A 19,589-nucleotide genomic window follows, 5' to 3' on the forward strand; every position below is an offset into this window, starting at 1 on the left:
GTTTTAATTGTTTGTTTGGACTTTTGAGCTTTTGACGAATTATTTGGATGCTAGGAAAATTTACATGCTATTTGGATACTAGGAATATTCATGGAACTCAAACAAGATTGTTTCATAATTTTTTGAGAAATGTGGAATTTGGTTTCAAATGGTATTGACTATTTTTCAAAATCCTATAATCTAATCGAAGTTCTGAATTTCTATTAAGATCAATATTAGTTGTTTTTGGTTCAAGAAATTCCAACATTCTTTGTTGGTCCTTGAAATTTTCATTAGCATTGAGTATAGTGGTTTTTGGGGCAGGTTTGCATGGAAGATGAGAATACGATCTCTGTGTCCCTTGAAACAAGTATTTCGGGAAGCTCGATGATTTGTCTATGTTTCGCGAACAGGTTTGTTCATTTTCTAAATGTTAATATTTATTGTATTTACACTCAGGTGTTAAGCCATACATATATAGATGTATGCATGTTCTTTGTTTTCCCCATAATTTTCATATAATTTATGAAGAATGTGTACGAACGACAATGATCGAGTGGATTATGCAAGTCTCACCATATAAACTGTAAATTCCACATGATTGTTCTCCTTCCCCCTCTCAAAGCACAGTTTGGGTGGATTAACTAAGATATGTGTAGTTAATCTTTTTGTTTGTCTACAACTCATGGTTTAGAACTTTTGATGCTTGGTGACTAACAATGTAACATATAATTAATGGGGCAGGCAGTGACACATATTTGGGCAGGGCTTGGAGAGGCATACCCCATATGGTGTATGCCTACACCAACATGACCAAGGTGGTTAACCCTGCCGACTGAAGCGATAACCACCCTGAATGTAACAAGTTAGCATATTATGTCATTTAAAACATGATTAAGCATTTTCATATAATTAGTTTTTAGAGTTAATAATATAATTTGAAATTGCAGCAATGTGGCCTGCAAAGAGTACAAGTGCATGGGTCCAGGTTCAAGTACATATAATGAGAGAAATTTGAGCAAAGAATTGACTGACAAACAAGTCAAGCCTTTCATTAGCCTTGGATATATTCAGGGTATGGTTGCTTCCTCCTCCAAATCCAAAAGTGTAGTTATATATATATATATATATATATATTACATATGTACATTACTAATTTTGTTAGTACTAGAGAAATAGTTGATTTTTCTACGTGCAGATATACATATATAGGTTCAATTAAAAATTTCTATCAATTGAAAATGATACTTTATGTTATCATTTACTTGGTACGTGAAGATGTTTCATTTTGAAAATAAAAGATAGACTATACTTGGAACAAAATTCTGGAGACTGTTGAGGTGTGTCTTTGGATGCTAACTTGGTTCTTAGAGACTGTTTTGCATTGCTTCTTTCCTTACTACATTATATGATATGGACATAATTTTTTATTTATCATTTTGAAGGTTTTCTGGACCCCTGATTTTTTAACGTGCAAGTCATCGAGAGAGAGAGAGATAATTTTTTATTTATCATTTTGAAGGTTTTCTGGACCCCTGATTTTTTAACGTGCAAGAGAGAGAGAGAGAGAGAGAGAGAGAGAGAGAGAGAGAGAGAGAGAGAGAGAGAGAGAGAGGACGATGTCGGGATTTTGGTAAAGATTTGAGCTTTAGTGGTAACCATGCTGATTTGAGCTCACAGTAAAACCCAATAGTATGTAGATTGAATTGAGTTGGAAACTGAGTGAAAAAATGTTAGAGAGAGGATTGTGTATGGATTTTTGGCATTGCGGTTGAGGCTGTTAAATAGCGTAGAATTGAGTAAATGCTGATGGTCTCAATGAAAGAAGGTCATCATATATAGTAGAAATTGGTTTGAATTTCTGATGTCACGTGTGAATGGGTTTTAAAATTTTCAAACCACCATATTATCTTTTTAGTAAGCAATGAACATTCACAGAAGATGCAGTTTGGTTTCCTGTTGAAAATTTTAGTACTGATACATAAAATTTGCTAAATATCGTAACTCATTTTGGTCGCGAGTTTGTTCTGTAAATTTTTTTTTTGCTCTGCTATTAATAGCTTACCACATGTGGTAGCAGAGTGATTGCGTTGGTAGCTTATGTATACAAGCAAAATCAGAAGGCACAATGAGTTTGATATTCAAAAAAATGTCTGTTGGTTCAGTTTTTGAATCTTTAAAAAGTTGTCGAATCAATTTGAATATGTAATTTTATGTTTATTGTTTGGTAAATTGTTGTTTTTTTTCACTGATAAAAAGTATAGAGTTTGGCTGTGTAAATGTGTATAGTTTTACACGTTTCGTTTAGTTGACAATTTGATAATGGTTGAAGTGCATTCTTTAATGAAACGTGTTTTCTTTCCTCGATCGTGAATGTCTTTTTGGTATTTTGTAGATCGAAACAAAGTGAAAGCTTTTGACTGTGAATTTTACAACTGCTGCCTTGCTGCTTTGGTAAACTCTCAACTTCTTGATAATATTATTTAATTTGGCCTGTAATGTTAGGGTATTGAGTTGAATGCATATGCTACATGGCATAGGTCTAACATGATTAGAACTTTAATATCATGATGTGTGATGCTAATTAAGCACAATATGAGTATCTGTACCAAGAAAGACATGAGCATCTATCTGTTCCTATTGAATCAAGTAAGGCATTGTATGCATAAGCACAAGTCATGACTAATTAATGTCCTATTGTTGGTGCGAGATACCATTTTTTAGACCTTATATCATTTGGACCTTTAGTTATATAACAAGTGGGTGCACTGAGTTGAATAAATGGTTGATAGGTTTGGTTTCATATTTATTGGAAAAGGAAAAATGGAGACTTGGGAACACAATTATATATAGCATTGCTTATTTTTCTTACAAGTCAAAGATGTGCCGATGGTGTTGAGGAGAATACATAATTTAGTTTGACTGTTCTCATTTCTTTGAGTTTTGTAATTGCATTTTTAAAGTCAACATAGTTTTCTAAGTTCGTTAGAATTTATGGTATTTTTTTAACAGGTTTTAAAAGATCCTGGTCATTCCGGTTAATTAAAGTTTTAAGATATCCTCATTCATTTAACACATGAAAATTAAGCATTTTCATAATTAAAGTTATAAATTATCATCATTATGTTCAAATGCACCATTTCCTTTTTGTTTCCCTTCTCTCATCTTGCAAGCACTCATGGTGTCCATTTCCTTTTAATTTGGTTAATGCAGGTTTTGAAATTTGTGATGATCATTTTCATATTTCTATAAATTTTGAGAGAAAAAAGCATGTGAAAAAGCACATTAGTCTCTAGGTATAAAACACATTAGTCTAATTATGGCTAGGATAAAAAACCATGTGATAAACTGTGGCTTGGTTACACTGCAATTTCAATTTGGGATTTGAATTTATTTACAAAATTATGATCCTTTTTAAAATTTAGAAAAGAGCATGATAAAAGACCAATATTCTTTACAGGAACTTGAATAAAAAGTAGGCCATGAGTGAAAACCAACCAGCAAAGATTATGGTAATTCACTAATTTAAACATAAACCAGCTTTGAGAGTTATGCTCACCCATTGTCGGTTTTCTTTGCGAGCATATTTCCTACCCAAAGTTTCCCAAACTGTGTTCTCAAACCGCTGCATCGGCATATCTTTCCAACTTCTAATAGTCTTTGGTGCTAGAACATCTTCTAACTTGATTCTAAAAAAAATGATTCATAAGTAAAGACACCTAAAAGCTGCTAAGTAAATAGTTTAATCAAGAGGCAATTCAAAAGTAGAACCAAATAAGCCACAGTCCAACTTTCGCATACCCTCCGACGTGATTTAATATCAGAAACAGTCTCCTGAATTCAAGTTTGCCTAGAGCTTCTAATTGTGCGCTCCCATTGTGTCTTGGTTGGTCTACAACCAAGGACTGATTAGTGAGTGCTTCAAAAAAAGATAGTTATCACAAACAAACAGTTGATCAAGATGATGTTTTTTGTGATTTGGGCTTATAGTGCTTCTAAATGCTGTTCTAATTGAGTTTTCTGTGTTTGCTCGATTCGTTTTTTTTCTTTTAGTTAGGAAACGGTGCCTTTCAGAGTTTGTAATTTTTGGTTGGGGTTTTTTCAAGCTGATGTGTTAAAAGGTATATTATGTGTTTTTTTTTCCCATTCCTTTGCTGTTGAGACTTTTTTTTTTTTTTGGCTATATTCTTGCTGGTTTGGGATGGTTTTTGCATTGTAGTTTTGATATGAGTTTGTTGTCCCAACTTATGACTCTGCTCTTTTCCAAGCAACCTACCACACTGTATATCTGTATCTGAATTTGATTTGTTTATATAGTTATATTTTCTTTGTGAGGAGATTTCTGTTTGCTGAATAAATGCTCAAGAAATTGGATCTTCAGGCTTAATTTAATTGTGGTTGGTTTTCATCATAATTCTTTTTGCTGCACTTGGTTTCTTAGCAACTTGGTGGAGGAATGATGTTAGAAAAAAATTGCTTGGTGGAAAAGAACCATATAAGATGAAGGTTGAAGAAAGGGTGGTGTTTTCACATAAAAGTCATTGACAATGTTACGCTTCAAAGAAAAATAATTCGAACTAAATACTTCAGGAAAAACCCCAGTTGACTTTGTAACAAGAGCAGGGCACCAAAATCAGTTAGAGCATAGCAAGTAGACAGACGAGGCTCTTGAAGTATTTTTGTATAAAAATTATAGTTGTCGGGGTTTTTGCTAATTTACTGGAAAGAGGGAGTCATTAGGTGAGTGAACTTATGGTTTATAGAGAAGAATGAAGCTTGCCTTCTTTCTTGCTTTGATAGTTTGTATGACTGTTATATGTAGGAAGGAACTAATGGAAGGAAGATTCATATTTGAGTTTGTAGGTGGATACATACATTAAAAGTGGTATGGTAATTGGATTGGGGTCTGGCCAAGCTTTTGGTATGGCCATACAGTATATAGGTCTGCAACTTGGTGCAGGTGCTTTGAAAGATATAGTCGGGATACGTACATTAAAAATAGTGTCTTTATGCTGTTAATGGTGTCTCCGTTTGGTTGAACACTTTTATGCGATATGCTCTCTCTGTTTGTAAAGAAAAATAGACTGGTCCGAGTATCTTCTAATGAGCTGCTGCAATCTTTAAATGGGCTCCTGCAATCTTATTACTCTGTTATTTCCTTTAGTTATAGGTATCTGACTTTTTGTTTAATTTCTATATATGTCGTTCCAATGGAATCAAGTGCCAAAATTAGAATAAACATCCTTTGGTCAAGTTGGACATTTTTCCATATAATATTTGGTTCAGGGATCCCTTATACAAACATTATCTTCTTATGTATTTCAATCAAACTTCACCCTCATGGTTTAATAAGTGTGAAAATTGTCTTAACTATACAATTGGAGTGTTATAGTTTTAGTTAGTTTATTGAATCCGTTTGTTAGCGGTTTGAATTCTTACTCTGAATCTCACTCATTTTTTGTAGTTTAGATTGGACTCTCATTACAGCATTGTAATTTGCTCTTGCTGCTGCGTTTTGAATAAACACTTTGGTATGTCACCTGAACTTAAATGCATTATTTTCCCATTCTTTCTGTTTGAGGTACCACAACTTTATGATTTTATGATTGATTGTTTGGTTTGATCGCCTTATGTTATTCGTTTAGCATCCATAATGGCTGCTTTTGTTACATCTATGATTTATGTTTTTTGCTATAGTGTCGAAGATGTCTGGTCCCAGAAAAAGTGAACCCCATGCTCTCCGTGATCAAATGCTGCACAACATGCTGCATATTTTTTTGTTTGAACATCTATGGTTGACGACTTACCTGCTCAAACACTACTATTTCTGTGTTTTGCTAACTGCTAAATGAGGTATGTAGGTTGCAGAGCATATTTTGCCATCTTAACTGCAGGGGCAAAATATGTGTAAACTCCAGCTTGCTTCTGTTTCATATGGAACAGACCTTCTGTTTTTTTGCCTTTGAACAGTTGTGATTCCAAAATTAGCTACTTGAACAAGTCCTCAACACTTTATGTTTTAAATTACCTATTGAACTAGCTGCTTACACTGCAGGACACATATTATATGTGTGAACTAAATGTTATTTTTTGAACACCATCTCTTTCTAATCAAACACATACAGTTTTTTCCCACTCATTGTGCAACGTGTTTATATGCCAACTCACTTAAATGTGTATAAAAGCAAAATCGCTTTTAACCGATCTCATTCGCTCATGTATCCCTATGTTTGTTCGTAATTGTGTTGAATTTATTCAGGTTAAGTGTGTATAAAAGAAAAACTGCTTCTTATTGACCTCATTCACTCGTGTGTCTCTCTGTTCATTCATGATTGTGTTGTATTTATTCAGGTTAAATGTGTCTTATTCATGCAGTTACGCTTGAAACAGTAGGTCCCGCTGCAATGCGCAGGGCTTATTTTCTAGTTACTTTAGTCTAAAGAAGGCTTTGAAATTGCACTGTACAAATGAACAGTGTTTTGAACCACATTTCAACTTATTTACAAGATTGCCACCGCCTCTTCAGTTTCAGATTTAAAATTTTGATTTATTTACGAAATTGCCACCCTTCGGAGTGCACGTGTCCGTAGAAAGGGTGGGGGATGGAAGGAAACCCGATTTTATTCCAGAGATCTATTCGACGACAAACACATTTTGCTCCAGAGCTCTTCAACGACAAAGTCGATTAGGCACCTCACCGTCGCACACCTCGCCTTCCCCTCGCCGTCGCACACCTCGCCTTACCTCGCCGCCGCACTCCTTACCAGAACTCGAATCAATGGTAACTTGCCAATTGTATATATTTTTTGTCAATTTTTATCATTATTCTGGAAATTAGGGTTTGATCTAAATTTGGTGTGGCTGTGCTTCAGCCAAAACTCACGGATTAGGCTGAGAGAGAGATATATATAGGAGGATTTGTGGACAGATTTCAGGGAGGAGTGAGGCTGCCAAAAAGGGGGTTAGCGTTGATTTTTTCACATCAAATCAATTGTTGGTGTAGGTGATTGAACGAGCATTGGTTAGAGGGGAACTTTCATTTCCTTTGTTTCTGAACCGGAATGGGGTCGATGGGACCATGCTTTATTGCACGTTCAGATGAGTGATTTCAGGGATTTGGGGGTAGGGAGAGTGATTTCAGAGATTGCTAATCCCATCCCGTGTTTTCTCCTCATCTCTGTCACACTCAACCTCTCTCTAATCCTTTCTCTTTCACTCTCTTTCAGACTCTTCCTTTCTCCCAACTCTCCATCTCTCTCAACTTTAGTGCTAACCCTAATTTGTTCTTTCATTCCTCAATTTTCTCCATCCGAGCAATGAAAAATCGAACTGGGTTTTCAGATTATTGATGCTTCACGGACAGAGAATGGAGAGAGTTGATTGAGGGAGTTGGTGAGTATGGGCTTGCACAGAGGGAACTGCTATTCCTTTCTCTCCGCTCTCCGTATCTCTCGATGTGAAGCCCACAAACCAAGTAGTGACGGTTGAAAGCCTCAAACATGCCAGGCGCGAAATGGTGGTACAATGACGGTCGACAACCGCCTCCGTTGTCGATGAATTTGGCCGTCAGAAAGCGTCTTACGGTATGGTGAATTTCTCTAATTTCCCTTTGTTTGGGTTTCCTCTATCCTTTTTGCGTTTGATTGGGAGTTTATAAATTAGGGTTCTTGGGATGTGAGAGTCGATCTTCCTAACGCTAATGGCGACGGCCGAAAACAACATCGGCAAAATTCTGCAGAAGAAGGGCACCGTCGTTCTTCCTCCTCTCTTTCAAGCTCAAGCTAGGTACTTCCTCATTTTTTTTGTTTGCCCATTTTGTCCTTTTTGATTTTGTGATTGCGTTCGAATGGATGGTCTCAAATGACTCCTTATCATCTTAGGCATCTTCTAGAACTTTTGCATGTGAAAATCTGATTCAGATGGAATTCTTCATTTAAATCGGGTTTTATTAAGTTTTTCATGTTTTTGTAGAATTCTTCGTTTCAATTTTTTTGTCTTTGGAGTATTGTTCATTTAAATTTTCTTTTGATGTGATTCCATTTTATCTGAATCATTTAATTTATGAGATTTTTAATGTAATTTTATATGAATTTTAGTAATTTTTCTGAGTTTTGTATAAATCGTCGATTAATTTCTGGGTGGTTATTAAGTTTATGTTTTTTTTATTGAATTTGCTTTCAGAAAACTACAAGTAAAATATCTTTAATTAGTCATCAGTTTTCATGTTTTGAACATCGTTTATACAAGCTATATTATATCTCAATGTTCGAATTTTTTAACTTTGTATTTATTTTGTAGGGATTTCTGCATAGAGAAGAGAATTGTTTTGTTTACGTCTCACTAAAACTGGCAAGTAATAGAGAGCAGTCATACTCTCATGCAGCTATGCTTAGCTATATTACGATATCAGTACATTAACAAATCTTAGTGGCTCAGATTTCTAACATTGGCATTTGTATTAACGAATTTCCATTTTCTCTTCCAAAACAATTTGTTAATTGAAAATTGTTTTCTTTCTGCACAAGGTGGTACTGAAATTGGATTTACATGAGGACAAAGAAAAGCAAGAGGCCTTGAAAGCAATCTCCAGCCTTACAGGTATCAACTATTTTTTTAAGCATGTCGGTTTAATTTGGCTCTGTGAAAAACTTGGAAAATAATAAAAATGTGAAAAAAATTCTGAATTATTTCATCCATCACCACCTACTCAGTTCTTTGTATTGGTTGAGAAGTTCTCTTAGAAGAGAAAGGATTGGAGCTTGGCTTTTAACTTTTTAGCCATGGTTTCAGGCGCATTCATCAGAATCGGACTGAATGGGAATGGAAATTTGTCCAGTTTTATGTTTTTATGGAAGAAGAAGAAGCTCAGAAGTCTGATACGTTAAGCAACTCCATCTGAAAGCGGAAGAATCCAAAGGTAAACCCCTTTGAACTCTTCAATTATGGTGTTCTTTAGTTGATTGCAAGACTAGAACTTGAAAAACTAACACATGCATATAATTTTTTGTGAAGGAACTGCGATCCAGTGGGTGGATGGAAGAAAAGGACAATGCATTCTCTCTCTCTCTCTCTCTCACAGTAGCTCCGTGTTCCTCTCCCCCCAAACCTAATGGCTTCGGCCCAATTTGGAGCCCGCTTGGATTGGGACCTTTTGGAGATTCGGAGCTCCAGGTGAGAAAATTTTCCCCAAATTGTATTCAATTTATGTTGCTTCATTTCATTTTCCATTTTTAATTTGGAATTGGTTGATATTTTAGGCTGGTATCACATGTATAACCAGAACAATTTTTGTGTTGGATTGGGGTCAAATTGTCCAACTTTATTAGCTATTTGGTCACCTGTGTATTTGTAATCTGAATAATATGAATATGGTTTTTCTGTTAGTGTCCGTTTAGTGAAGAAAGGATGCTTCTTTTTGTTATCATGCATATTTAAGCTGTAAAAATCTGAAAAGCTGCTTAATTGAAGTGAGATTTCCAGTTTTTGATCTCAATTTCAGGCTTGAGCTTTGAATTTGTTTATATGTAGCCAAGCTGAAGCTATCTATGTCGTAGTTTGAAGTATTTGTATTGGTAACTATGTGTTTTCGTTGTGCAATCTGAGTTGCCTCAATATCTTTTATATGCAATTTGGTGTGGACAAGTGGTTTTTGATGTTTTGGTGGGTACTAGAAAAAAAAAATATGAAATTGATTTGCGCACAATGCATAGTTAATCTTAAAATACAAACAACAACAACAACAACAAAGCCTTTTCCCACTAAGTGGGGTTGGCTATATGAATCCTAGAACGCCATTGCGCTCGGTTTTGTGTCATGTCCTCCGTTAGATCCAAGTACTCAAGTCTTTTCTTAGGGTCTCTTCCAAAGTTTTCCTAGGTCTTCCTCTACCCTTCGGCCCTGAACCTCTGTCCCGTAGTCACTCGAACCGGAGCGTCAGTAGGCATTCTTTGCACATGTCCAAACCACTGGAACCGATTTTCTCTCATATTTCCTTCAATTTTGGCTACTCCTACTTTACCTCGGATATCCTCATTCCCAATCTTATCCTTTATCGTGTGCCCATACATCCCACGAAGCATCCTCATCTCCGCTACACCCATTTTATGTACGTGTTGATGCTTCACCGCCCAACATTCTGTACCATACAACATCGCTGGCCTTATTGCCGTCCTATAAAATTTTCCCTTGAGCTTTAGTGGCCTACGACGGTCACACAACACGCTGGATGCACTGTTACACTTCATCCATCCAGCTTGTATTCTATGATTGAGATCTCCATCTACTTCTCCGTTCTCTTGCAAGATAGATCCTAGGTAGCGAAAACGGTCACTTTTTGTGATCTTCGCTAGATTGCTCCGGTCATTAGTGTGGATAAGTATATAAATGGATAGAGATAGGAAAGCAAACACAAGATGTACGTGGTTCACCCAGATTGGCTACGTCCACGGAATAGAGGAGTTCTCATTAATTGTGAAGGGTTTACACAAGTACATAGGTTCAAGCTCTCCTTTAGTGAGTACAAGTGAATGATTTAGTACAAATGACATTAGGAAATATTATGGGAGAATGATCTCGTAACCACGAAACTTCTAAGTACCGGAGTGTGGTATCGTCTTGACTTGCCTTATCTGTCTCATAGGTAGATGTGACATCTTCTCTGGAAGTACTCTTCCTCCATCCAGGGGTGGTATCTGTAACTGGTGGAGATGCACAAGGTAATGTATCAATTTCACTTGAAGCTTACTTGTAGTTTCAGGCTTGGTCAAGCGCGATACAAACCATGTAGTAGGAGTCCCCCAAGTCGCCAGGCTAGGGGATCTGCTGAAAGAGGTGACAGACAAGGTAAGCAATCAGAGCTCCGGCTGATTGTTCACATTCTCCCTATCTTGCAGGCAGCATGAAGGATAAAGAGAAGAAAAATGAGAAGAGATGATATGAGATACTTTTGCTTTTGAAGAAGTAACTTTCCACAGGCTTATTCTTGAACCGGGCTGGAGGGTTTTCTGGTTTCCTCCAGAGTATAAGGCCGACTGAAGAATTTGAGGGTCAAAACAAGTCCATCAAATCTATAGTACGTTCGACCATGCTGATATGGGATACTTTTTCTTTTGACAGAGTAGTAGATGTATCGGCACGTGTGCTGTTACGCTTGTCTCCACATGCTTCCTTGTATCCTTCTCACTTGCCCTATCTGTTCCTCAGGCAGATGCGGTATCTTCCCTGGAAGCATAAGATGTTGAAGATGAGTACTCAAGAGCAATGCCAGGTAAGTAATCATGTAAGGGGTTCCAGGCAGTCAGTTCCTGGTTGGAAGCTTGATTCCAAGTGCTAACTGATTGCTCTCTTTCTCCTTGTCTTGCAGGTAAGAACAAGGCCAAAGGAAAAGACAGGGAAAAAGCATGATATGGGATACTCTTGCTTTTAACCCTGATGATATGAGATATTCTTGCTCTAGTATAGCTTGTTTACAGAGGTATTATCGGGGGGGGGGGGGAAAGAAAGCTGAATATTTCGAAAGGCTTCGTTGGGAGTGCCCTCTCAGATAAGAGAAAGGGTTGAGCATTTTTACAGGTCTGACTGTCCGTTAGGGATGGAGGTCGACATATATAGGAGTCTCCCTAACATCAAGTAATAATGTTATTCCTTTACCCTGCTTGGTCATAGCACGGTAGTGGGAGCTGCCAGCTTCACATGTTTTAACTCTGTCAGAGCACTTTGAAAAAGTGGTCTGTGGTATCTGGAAAGCTGATGTTGCGTGTGAAGATTACAGACAAGCTTTATCCAAGGAGATCCAGCTCTTGAAGTTGGGAAAGTGGTGCCTCTTCGGTTTTCGAACAAGCAATCCTGTCGGGGGTCTGGCTCTCGAGATTCGGAGAACGATGCCTCTTCGATTTTTGAGAAAGCAATCCTACTGGGGGTCTAGCTCTCGAGATTCGGAGAGCGGTGTCTCTTCGATTTTTGAGAAAGTAATCATGTTGGGAGTCTGGCTCTCGATATTCGGAGGGTGGTGCCTCTTCGATTTTGGAGCAAGCAATCTTGTTGGGAGTGTTTTCTCGAATGTGAGTAAACGTTGGGCATGTTTGCTAGTCTACCTTGCCACGAAGCACAGAGGTTGACACACAGGGACTTTCCAATTATCCAGCAGTGGTACTGTTCCTTTACCTTCTCTTCGATTTTTGAGAAAGTAATCATGTTGGGAGTCTGGCTCTTGAGATTCGGAGGGCGGTGCCTCTTCGATTTTGGAGCAAGCAATCTTGTTGGGAGTGTTTTCTCGAATGTGAGTAAAGGTTGGGCATGTTTGCTAGTCTACCTTGCCACGAAGCACAAAGGTTGACACACAGGGACTTTCCAATTATCCAGCAGTGGTACTGTTCCTTTACCCTCTCTTCGATTTTTGAGAAAGTAATCATGTTGGGAGTCTGGCTCTCGAGATTCGGAGGGCGGTACCTCTTCGATTTTGGAGCAAGCAATCCTGTTGGGAGTGTTTTCTCGAATGTGAGTAAAGGTTGGGCATGTTTGCTAGTCTACCTTGCCACGAAGCACAGAGGTTGACACACCGGGACTTTCCAATTATCCAATAGTGGTACTGTTCCTTTACCCTTGTGGGTAATAATATGGTAGCTATACCTTCAAAATTTATGTGTCTAAACTTTGTTAGTGTTGTTTCTTTGCAATTCTTTTACCCTTCTTGGTCAGAGCGATGTAGCGGGAGCTGCAAGCTTCACGTGTCTCAACTTTGTCAGAGAACTTTGGCAAAGTTATCTGTGGTACCCATGAGTTACTGTTGCGTGTGGGAAGTGGGTGATTGAACAGTACGATTCATGTGCTTTCTAATTCGCCAGAAATCTTCGACAGAATGCCCATAATTTCCGCAAAGCTGAGTGTGCTTTTGACAGGTGCTGACAAGGCTGGAAAAGTAGGTGCCTCTTCGATTTCTGAGATCGGCCCTCGTGGTCTCTTAGCAGCCCAGCTTTTGAGAAAGCAAGTCTCTTCGATTTCTGAGATTGGCCTTCGTGGTCTTTGAGCAGCCTAGCTTTTGAGAAAGCAAACGCCTCTTCGATTTCTGAGATCGACCCTCGTGGTCTCTGAGCAGCCCAGCTTTTGAGAAAGCAAACGCCTCTTCGATTTCTGAGCAGGCGCCTCTTCGATTTCTGAAGCTTCGTCGAGTGCAGATTTTTATAGGGGCTGACATTAAGTTCCAAAGCACACTTGAATATCCACCAGTAGAAGCTCCATTCTTGCACTTCTAAGATCTTGATTTGTCCGACCTCTTCTCTCTTCAACACCTTTGAAAATGTCTGGCCCCTCCGACCGTCGTTTTGACTTGAACCTTGTTGAAGAGGCATCCCCGCCTTCTCCAGACAACATATGGCGCCCATCATTCGTCTCCCCTACTGGTCCTCTTATCGTTGGGGATTCCGTGATGAAGAATGATATGACCGCTGCGGTAGTGGCCAGGAACCTTTTCACTCTCAAAGATAACAGACTACTTTCCAAACGGTCTGATGAGTTGGCTGTTAAGGATTCTCTGGCTCTCAGTGTTCAGTGTGCAGGTTCTGTGTCTAATATAGCCCAACGCCTATTTGCTCGATCCCGCCAAGTTGAATCATTGGCGGCTGAAGTGATGAGTCTCAAACAGGAGATTAGAAGGCTCAAGTATGAGAATAAACAGTTGCACCGGCTCGCACATGACTATGCTACAAACATGAAGAAGAAGCTTGACCAGATGAAGGAATCTGATGGTCAGGTTTTACTTGATCATCAGAGATTTGTGGGTTTGTTCCAAAGGCATTTATTGCCTTCGTCTTCTGGGGCTGTACCGCGTAATGAAGCTCCAAATGATCAACCTCTGATGCCTCCTCCTTCTAGGGTTTTGTCCAGTACTGAGGCTCCGAATGATCCCCCTCCGGTGCCTTCTCTTTCTGGGGCTCTATCGACTGCTGAGACTTCTCCTAAGCAACCTTTGTGAAGGCTCCCTCTTGTTTGTTTATTTTGACTCAAGTATATGTACATATTTGTAACTTATCGGGGATATCAATAAATAAGCTTTCCTTCATTTTAACGTATTGTGTTAAATACACCAAAGCCTTCTTCGCTAAGTTCTTTGAATTTTCTTTTGTTGAAGCTTGTATGTTGAAGCTTTGTGAGTGGAGCATGTAGGTTGAGGTAGTGTTCCCTTAATTTCCCGAGTGAGGAAAACTTCTCGGTTGGAGACTTGGAAAATCCAAGTCACTGAGTGGGATCGGCTATATGAATCTTAGAACGCCATTGTGTTCTGTCCTGTGTCATGTCCTCCGTTAGATCCAAGTACTCTAAGTCTTTTCTTAGGGTCTCTTCCAAAGTTTTCCTAGGTCTTCCTCTACCCTTTCGGCCTTGAACCTCTGTCCTATAGTTGCATCTTCTAATCGGAGCGTCAGTAGGCCTTCTTTGCACATGTCCAAACCACCGTAACCGATTTTCTCTCATCTTTCCTTCAATTTCAGCTACTCCTACTTTACCCTGGATATCCTCATTCCTAATCTTATCCTTTCTCGTGTGCCCACACATCCAACAAAGCATCCTCATCTCCGCTACACCCATTTTGTGTACGTGTTGATGCTTCACCGCCCAACATTATGTGCCATACAACATCGCCGACCTTATTGTCATCCTATAAAATTTTCCCTTGAGCTTCAGTGGCATACGGCGATCACACAACACGCCGGATGCACTCTTCCACTTCATCCATCCAGCTTGTATTCTATGGTTGAGATCTCCATCTAATTCTCCGTTCTTTTGCAAGATAGATCCTAGGTAACGAAAACGGTCGCTCTTTGGTATTTCTTGATCTCCGATCCTCACCCCTAACTCGTTTTGGCCTCCATTTGCACTGAACTTGCACTCCATATATTCTGTCTTTGATCGGCTTAGGCGAAGACCTTTAGATTCCAACACTTCTCTCCAAAGGTTAAGCTTTGCATTTACCCCTTCCTGAGTTTCATCTATCAACACTATATCGTCTGCGAAAAGCATACACCAAGGAATATCATCTTGAATATGTCTTGTTAACTCATCCATTACCAACGCAAAAAGGTAAGGACTTAAGGATGAGCCTTGATGTAATCCTACAGTTATGGGAAAGCTTTCGGTTTGTCCTTCATGAGTTCTTACGGCAGTCTTTGCTCCTTCATACATATCCTGTATAGCTTGGATATATGCTACTCGTACTCCTTTCTTCTCTAAAATCCTCCAAAGAATGTCTCTTGGGACCCTATCATACGCTTTTTCCAAATCTATAAAGACCATGTGTAAATCCTTTTTCCCATCTCTATATCTTTCCATCAATCTTCGTAAGAGATAAATTGCCTCCATGGTTGAGCGCCCTGGCATGAACCCGAATTGGTTGTCCGAAACCCGTGTCTCTTGCCTCAATCTATGCTCAATGACTCTCTCCCAAAGCTTCATTGTATGACTCATTAGCTTGATACCCCTATAGTTCATGCAATTTTGTACATCACCATTATTCTTGTAGATAGGCACCAAAGTGCTCATTCGCCACTCATTTGGCATCTTCTTCGTTTTCAAAATCCTATTGAAAAGGTCAATGAGCTATGTTATACCTGTCTCTCCCAAAACTTTCCACACTTCGATTGGTATATCGTCTAGGCCTACTGCTTTTCTATGCTTCATCTTCTTCAAAGCTACAACCATTTCTTCCTTCCGGATTCTACGATAAAAAGAGTAGTTTCTACACTCTTCTGAGTTACTCAACTCCCCTAAAGAAGCACTCCTTTATGTCCTTCATTGAAACGATTATGAAAATAGCCTTTCCATCTGTCTTTAACCGCGTTCTCTGTAGCAAGAACCTTTCCATCCTCATCCTTGATGCACCTCACTTGGTTTAGGTCCCTTGTCTTCTTTTCCCTTGCTCTAGCTAGTTTATAGATATCCAACTCTCCTTCTTTGGTATCTAGTCGCTTATACATATCGTCATAAGCCGCTAACTTAGCTTCTCTCACAGCTTTCTTCGCCTCTTGCTTCGCTTTTCTATACCTTTCACCATTTTCATCGGTCCTATCCTTGTATAAGGCTTTACAACATTCCTTCTTAGCCTTCACCTTTGTTTGTACCTCCTCATTCCACCACCAAGATTCCTTTTGGTGTGGGGCAAAGCCCTTGGACTCTCCTAATACCTCTTTTGCTACTTTTCGGATACAACTAGCCATGGAATCCCACATTTGGTTAGCTTCCCCCTCTCTATCCCACACACACTGGGTGATTACTTTCTCTTTGAAAATGGCTTGTTTTTCTTCTTTTAGATTCCACCATCTAGTCCTTGGGCACTTCCAAGTCTTGTTCTTTTTTCTCACTCTTTTGATATGTACATCCATCACCAATAAGCGATGTTGATTAGCCACGCTCTCTCCTGGTATAACTTTGCAATCCTTACAAGTTATACGATCCCCTTTCCTCATTAGAAGAAAATCTATTTGTGTTTTTGACGACCCACTCTTGTAGGTGATCACATGTTCTTCTCTCTTCTTAAAGAAGGTGTTGGCTAAGAAGAGATCATATGCCATTGCAAAATCCAAGATAGCTTCCCCATCCTCGTTTCTCTCCCCAAAACCATGGCCACCATGAAAACCTCCATAGTTGCCTGTCTCCCTGCCCACGTGTCCATTTAAATCTCCTCCTATAAATAACTTCTCCGTCTGAGCAATTCATTGCACTAAGTCTCCAAGGTCTTCCCAAAATTTCTCCTTCGAACTCGTATCCAACCCTACTTGAGGTGCGTACGCACTAATCACATTGATAAGTTCTTGTCCTATTACAATCTTGATTGCCATGATTCTATCTCCTACCCTCTTGACATCTACAACATCTTGTGTCAAGGTCTTGTCCACGATGATGCCAACACCGTTTCTCGTTCTATTTGTGCCTACCATAGTTTAAACCCTGAGTTTTCTAGATCCTTTGCCTTACAACCAACCCACTTAGTTTCTTGTAGGCACATAATATTTATCCTTCTCCTCACCATAACTTCTACTACTTCCATAGATTTTCCCGTCAAGGTTCCTATATTCCACGTTCCTAAACGCATTTTGCTCTCTTGAACTCTACCCTTCTGTCCTAGCTTCTTCACCCTTCCCCGTCTAATAGGATCAAAATACTTCTTTTGTGTGTCCCGTGTAAAGTTGATAGGAGCATATGCTCCCAAACAACTTTGAGTGGAGTCGTTCGAAAAGAAGTTTCTATAGCCCCCTTGCTCATTTAACACTGCATCCGGGTGCCGATGGAGATACAGCGACCCTTGCTCACTTATCACTGTGCTCGGGCCACACAGCGCGCCACTTACGGGTGACGCCCTAGCTTTAGCGCGATTTCGTTCTGGATTCATTTTCATAAGGATTCGACGTGATCATGGAGTGCCGGATGTCGACTACCTGACGCCCTCCCCCTCCTCCTTTATCCGGGTTTGGGACCGGCAATGTAAGATAAACTTACACGGCGGAGTTATAGTTAATCTTAAAATACGTTTTATTAAATTGGTTTGATGATATATAGGTGCTAGCAAATTACCGATGTCAACTCCTACAAGGAAGAGGCTGATGAGAGACTTCAAGAGCCTGCAACAAGACCCGCCTGTAAGGATTAGCGGGGTGCCTCAGGATGACAATGTAATGCTGTCGACGAGGTTAGTTATTTTTTAGGCTCTTCTTCTGCAAATGTGAACTCTTTACATGGATACCAAATTTTATGTGATTTTTAATAGTTATATATCAAACTCCTCTGCACTAAACTCTGTATTACAACAATTATAATTAGAACTTGGATGAAATGGGCTCCATCCAGCAAAGCTACTGCCCTATTAAAAAATTTAAAAAACTCAAAGAAATTTGATAATTTCTTAGTTTAGGCCATTTATACAAGTCAGAATGAGAAACACAGATGTTTTCTATATCTTACGCTATATGTTTGGCTGTAAATCGTATGGGGTAAATCTCTTGGTGTCATTCTAAATAAATTGGAAATATGTCTCATGCAAAATTTACGTTGATGTTTATTAATGGAAATAAGTTTTAAAGTGATTACCTTAATGGAAATAAGTTTTAAAGTGATTACCTTTCTTAATACAAGTTCTCTTCACAAAGAAACCTATATTATGGATTCGCTTTTACTTGCTTTCGCACCAGGGAGGCTTCTGGGCATGTAATTGGCGTGTCATTACTCACTTATTTTTTATATATTTTTTATTTTTTATCCTTATCTTCTATATAATATCACCATTCTCACCTGAAGGTTGCCTCTTCCAAGTCAGTATGTGATGATCTCCAATCCCTTCTGTGCGATTTCTCCGATCAGAATCTTGCATGGTTCTTTAGGGTGGGCAGATTTGTGGGTTTTTGGTTTTTAGGGTTTTATGTCTTGGAAATTTTCTTTATTTTTTAGGTATAAATCTCGGGATTTTGGGGTTTTTACAATGGTGGGTTTATGGAAATTCAAGTTCTTGCATTCGCAAATCCATGTAAACCCTTCAATTTTGTTTTGTTTTGCTTTTGAGGTATGATTTTATAGAAATTAATGGTTGGAATTAACTTTAGTAATCTTGATTTTGGTTTGGTTCAGCTAGGGTTTAGACGAGTCCACCTGCTATGGTGAAGATGGAAGATGCTAAATTTTGCTTGATTTTACTTATTTTTTATTGTGAATTTAATACATATGTGGTTGCCCTGTTTGGCTTTGGGGTTTTGATTTGGTGTTTGCTTGGTTTTGGGAATTACCATTGATGGATAGCATTCAAGCAAGATGCATAACTCATGCGCACAATTTTTTTTTTTCTTATTCCTTTTCTGCCATCTCTTATTTAGATTTGTGTAATTGGTTGGCTTAAAGACGGTTTACAAGGCAGGGCTTTATATTCATCTTCAGCTTGGTCCATATATTTGTTCAGAATGGAATTTTGGGTAATGATCATTTTCCTCAGTATTTTTTTTGTTTCATCAAAGATTTAGTCCTACAATTGCTCAGGTGACAATGTCCATTGGTGAGGTTGGTTGGATTATTCCACTTTTCTGTTGGTATATATTTACTTATGCGGCTTTCTGTATATATTAGACTTCTCATGCTGTAATTTAACAGATTTAGTAGTTCTTTCAATGAATAGCTCATTAGTATCCATTTTGAAATCAACATTGTTTACTTTCATATTGATTCACCATCACCTAACAAGGTTTCTTTGGACCCAAAACAAATCATAATTAACTATTCACTAATCTATTCAAGAATCAAGGAACCTTGCGTTTATAATTTAATCTTAATTTTTTTCTCTTTGCAGGACAAAAAACTACCAGGGAAGGAAGAGACTGCCAGGAGAGTAAAACCCAGACCGGATAAGACAAGCAATGGCGGAGGAACCAAGGTTGTAGATCTTTGGTAAAAGGTACAATTCCTTTTCGGTTCTGGTAGTTTACCCTTGCCTAAAAATGTGAAATTTAATATGGTGTTGATGAGTGTGTTTGAAGGTGGAAGAGCTGATCCTGTAATTTGATTGCTTTGTCACACTCGAAATCATTTATCAATTTTGTTAAGTAATGTTTATATATGCACCGTCTTCTAACTTTTTTTATAAA

At 38.6% G+C, this 19,589-nt stretch overlaps 1 protein-coding gene and 1 long non-coding RNA gene across 3 annotated transcripts; both read left to right on the forward strand.

Annotated features, from left to right (window-relative positions):
- The first annotated feature begins 723 nt into the window (after positions 1-723).
- Positions 724-6,370, forward strand: LOC126609809 (uncharacterized). 2 transcript variants are annotated; one of them, XM_050277734.1, is made up of 6 exons: positions 724-844; positions 930-1,054; positions 2,375-2,433; positions 5,444-5,510; positions 5,677-5,832; positions 6,355-6,370. In XM_050277734.1, the coding sequence occupies exons 2-5, from the start codon at positions 958-960 to the stop codon at positions 5,829-5,831; spliced, it is 378 nt and encodes a 125-aa protein (XP_050133691.1). In that variant the 5' UTR covers positions 724-844; positions 930-957; the 3' UTR covers position 5,832; positions 6,355-6,370. The 2 variants fall into 2 exon arrangements, with proteins under 2 accessions (XP_050133691.1, XP_050133692.1); XM_050277735.1 differs by having other exon boundaries at positions 724-837.
- Positions 6,371-10,338: 3,968 nt separating this feature from the next.
- Positions 10,339-11,940, forward strand: LOC126609815 (uncharacterized). The gene is made up of 3 exons (XR_007618303.1): positions 10,339-11,050; positions 11,182-11,245; positions 11,342-11,940. It is a non-coding gene; the product is annotated as an uncharacterized LOC126609815 (long non-coding RNA).
- The last annotated feature ends 7,649 nt before the right edge of the window (positions 11,941-19,589 follow it).

Source organism: Malus sylvestris, chromosome 17 (assembly GCF_916048215.2).
Source record: "Malus sylvestris chromosome 17, drMalSylv7.2, whole genome shotgun sequence".
Taxonomy (NCBI): Eukaryota; Viridiplantae; Streptophyta; class Magnoliopsida; order Rosales; family Rosaceae; genus Malus; species Malus sylvestris.

Excerpts from the sequence above, each read along its gene's own strand:
- LOC126609809 (XM_050277734.1), top strand. The coding sequence starts at position 958 with ATGGGTCCAGGTTCAAGTACATATAATGAGAGAAATTTGAGCAAAGAA. Across the intron at positions 2,434-5,443 it reads ACTGCTGCCTTGCTGCTTTG|TTTAGATTGGACTCTCATTA; the intron begins GTAAACTCTCAA and ends CATTTTTTGTAG. Across the intron at positions 5,511-5,676 it reads CGTTTTGAATAAACACTTTG|TGTCGAAGATGTCTGGTCCC; the intron begins GTATGTCACCTG and ends TTTTTGCTATAG.